The sequence below is a fragment of the Convolutriloba macropyga genome, chromosome 10 (genome assembly GCF_964194025.1).
Source record: "Convolutriloba macropyga chromosome 10, txConMacr16.3, whole genome shotgun sequence".
Lineage (NCBI taxonomy): Eukaryota > Metazoa > Xenacoelomorpha > Acoela > Convolutidae > Convolutriloba > Convolutriloba macropyga.
In genome coordinates, this window is record NC_134477.1 from 8,941,209 (window position 1) to 8,943,822 (window position 2,614).

General features: G+C 38.9%; 1 protein-coding gene across 1 annotated transcript; it reads left to right on the forward strand.

The window, feature by feature from the left end:
* Window positions 1-902: 902 nt before the first annotated feature.
* LOC142348255 (uncharacterized) lies at window positions 903-2,185 on the forward strand. Its single transcript, XM_075399550.1, has one exon. It carries the CDS (start codon window positions 911-913, stop codon window positions 1,850-1,852), a length of 942 nt encoding a protein of 313 aa, XP_075255665.1. The 5' UTR covers window positions 903-910; the 3' UTR covers window positions 1,853-2,185.
* The last annotated feature ends 429 nt before the right edge of the window (window positions 2,186-2,614 follow it).

Sequence of the window (2,614 nt, forward strand, 5' to 3'; positions counted from 1 at the left end):
CTTTTCTTAATAATTAGATATAAATAAAGCTAAAGCTAGAAATGTCTGAAAAGCCTATATGGGGGACTTCATTGAAACGTTTTTCAAACTTTAATTACAAATCGGGAAAACAAATTTGAATACAACGGAAAATTTAGCTCCGTTAAAAAACTGGTTCATTTGTTCTATAATCAAATGTCAGTGACCTCTCGAGAGAATGCACGAGACGACTCAAGCGCAGTTTCGGATAGGTTTCACCGGAATCTCAAAAAAGAACAAATCAATGGATCGAAGTTTAAAATTAAAGATAATTGGACAAACTATTGAACAAATTTGGACAAACAATTTTTTTGGTTAATTTGTTTCCTGCTTTTGTTTTCAATACAATCTACAAAGAATTAAACTTTGGGTTGATAAGTTCGTTTCTGACTATGAGAAAAAAAAAGAATGTCGATATACAAAAACTCTACAACTAAAATTCATTGTTCTCCGGTGTTACGATAGTTTTATTGACTGCATGTGCGGTAGAAAATCACTGCCATAAACGTCATGGTAGGATGAGATTATATTTTGCACTGCAGTCAATTAACATTCTAATATTTGTTTAAGTACATTATGAAATTATTGTAGTCGTGCCTTTTTTATGCAAAATTTTGGAGAGATTTGATTTTTCGCGAAGAGAAACGGGATAAATGGTTACAGCATTCGAGACGTTAGTTTGCTATTCGCGTTGACTTTTGAACAGCTAAACTGTCGTCTCTAAGCGGACTAATTCGCTAGTCTCCAAGATGCGCCGATATTGCTGAGAAGGCAAACATCATTGTGAAAGGGACAATTTTATGTCGCAAAGAGAACCCCTACACCCCCTCCCCCCCATTTTCTGCCTCTGAAAATTTCGACAACTCTGGTGTTGCCATTTTTTTAGAATGAAATGATGGTGTCTGGCGCAACAATTCGGCCCCATCAACCTGACGCGAAGGAAGAGCCATCACCAAAAGCAAGAAAGCTTGACGCATTTCCAATGCCCAAGTGTGAAAAGCACCCGAGTGTTGATTGTACGTTCTGGTGTGATGAGTGTGTTGTAGCAACTTGTGTGCACTGTGTAGACGTTGACCACGAGAAACACAGCATGCATATGTTGCGTCACGTGATCAAGGAAAAACTGATAGATGCTTCCAATCACGTGATCAACTTGAAGGACCATGCCAGCATTGTTGAAGACACCAAGTCGCAATGTGACCGAGAACTGTCATTTCTTAACAAGTCCGTTCTCATGGCAGAGAGAAGAAAGGCGAGAGGCGAAAAAACTGAGCGGTTTCTGAAAGCGTTTGATCCGTATTTACCTGCGTTGAAAAGCCTAGTCTATGGTTCTAACAATGCTATGCGTGTCAATATTGGCGTAAAAACCATGGAAATTCTGCTCAAAGTTTTCCCGAAGCGGGACTGTGACATTTTGGAACTACCATCAAGGATGATATTCAAATCGGGGCACATTGCAACCCCTAATGACTATTCGTTATCCGTGTCGGGTTGTGGAGTAAAGTTTCAGGTGAATTGTTATAGAAATCCACTGTTCTTCTTCATGGACAATTACTTGATATACCATTTTTACTTCCGTTTCCGTTGCACCTCTGCTAAGATGTGGCCTGTCAAAGCGGCCATAAGAATAGTGACTACTCAACATGACGAGGAAGGCGAGACCACTGAACTATCGCAGCAGGAGGAACTTGATGCAAGAGACAATTCTCTGGTGACAAATTGTCACATTGAGAACGATCTGGTCTTCTCTGGTCCGTCTACTGAGCACAAGATAAAAGCGCGCGCATATAGCAGCAAGATAAACTACGTCATCGAGATCTATCCGATGAACTAGCCGAGAGTTCGCTTGGCAAATAAAATGCGATTTGAACTCATGAGTGCGCTTCAACGATTACAGTCTGTGACTGAATATTACTTTCTGAACAATTCTCATGCTTTCAAATTAAGTTTTGAGTTTGTTTCAACTATTCTTGTTGTCACTTTTTTCTGATTTGACGATTTATTTGTTAAGACGGCTGATTACATTAAAATATTTGCCATTATTATTGGTTTGCTTTGCCTTTTTTGTTGCTGTTGTGTTCTTTCGATACTTTGTTTAATAACTTTGAAATTTGTTGTAATTATCAACTTTGAAAGATTGATATGCAATTGATATTTTGAAAGCTTCTTTTTCCGGGGTTATTTTTTCTCATTTTTTGGCGCTCGACGATAATTACATGTAAGAGAAGTTTCTTTACCGTTTGGTATAACTGCCAAGAATCCGTTATTTTGCATCACCTTCCTGGCCTCAATTGTAACGAGTTGTTCGCAATCGGACTTCGGCTCAGCTTCATTAGTCCAGCCAGACCTGTGATGCACTTTTGGCAGAATGCTTTTGTCAAATGGTTATTTCTCTGGTCGATCTCTGCTGCCGCTCACTCAATTTATTGTTATTAGGATAACTAAACTCTTTGTCTTCTATTTCAGTGGGTTCTAGATATGAAAGTCGAGAGCTCAATTTTCATGCTAGCATGATGTTGACCGTAAACTGCTTCTGAGTTGGGCCACAGTTCAAATTAAACTAGCTGTGATTATCTCTACGCAGATTACGGAATGT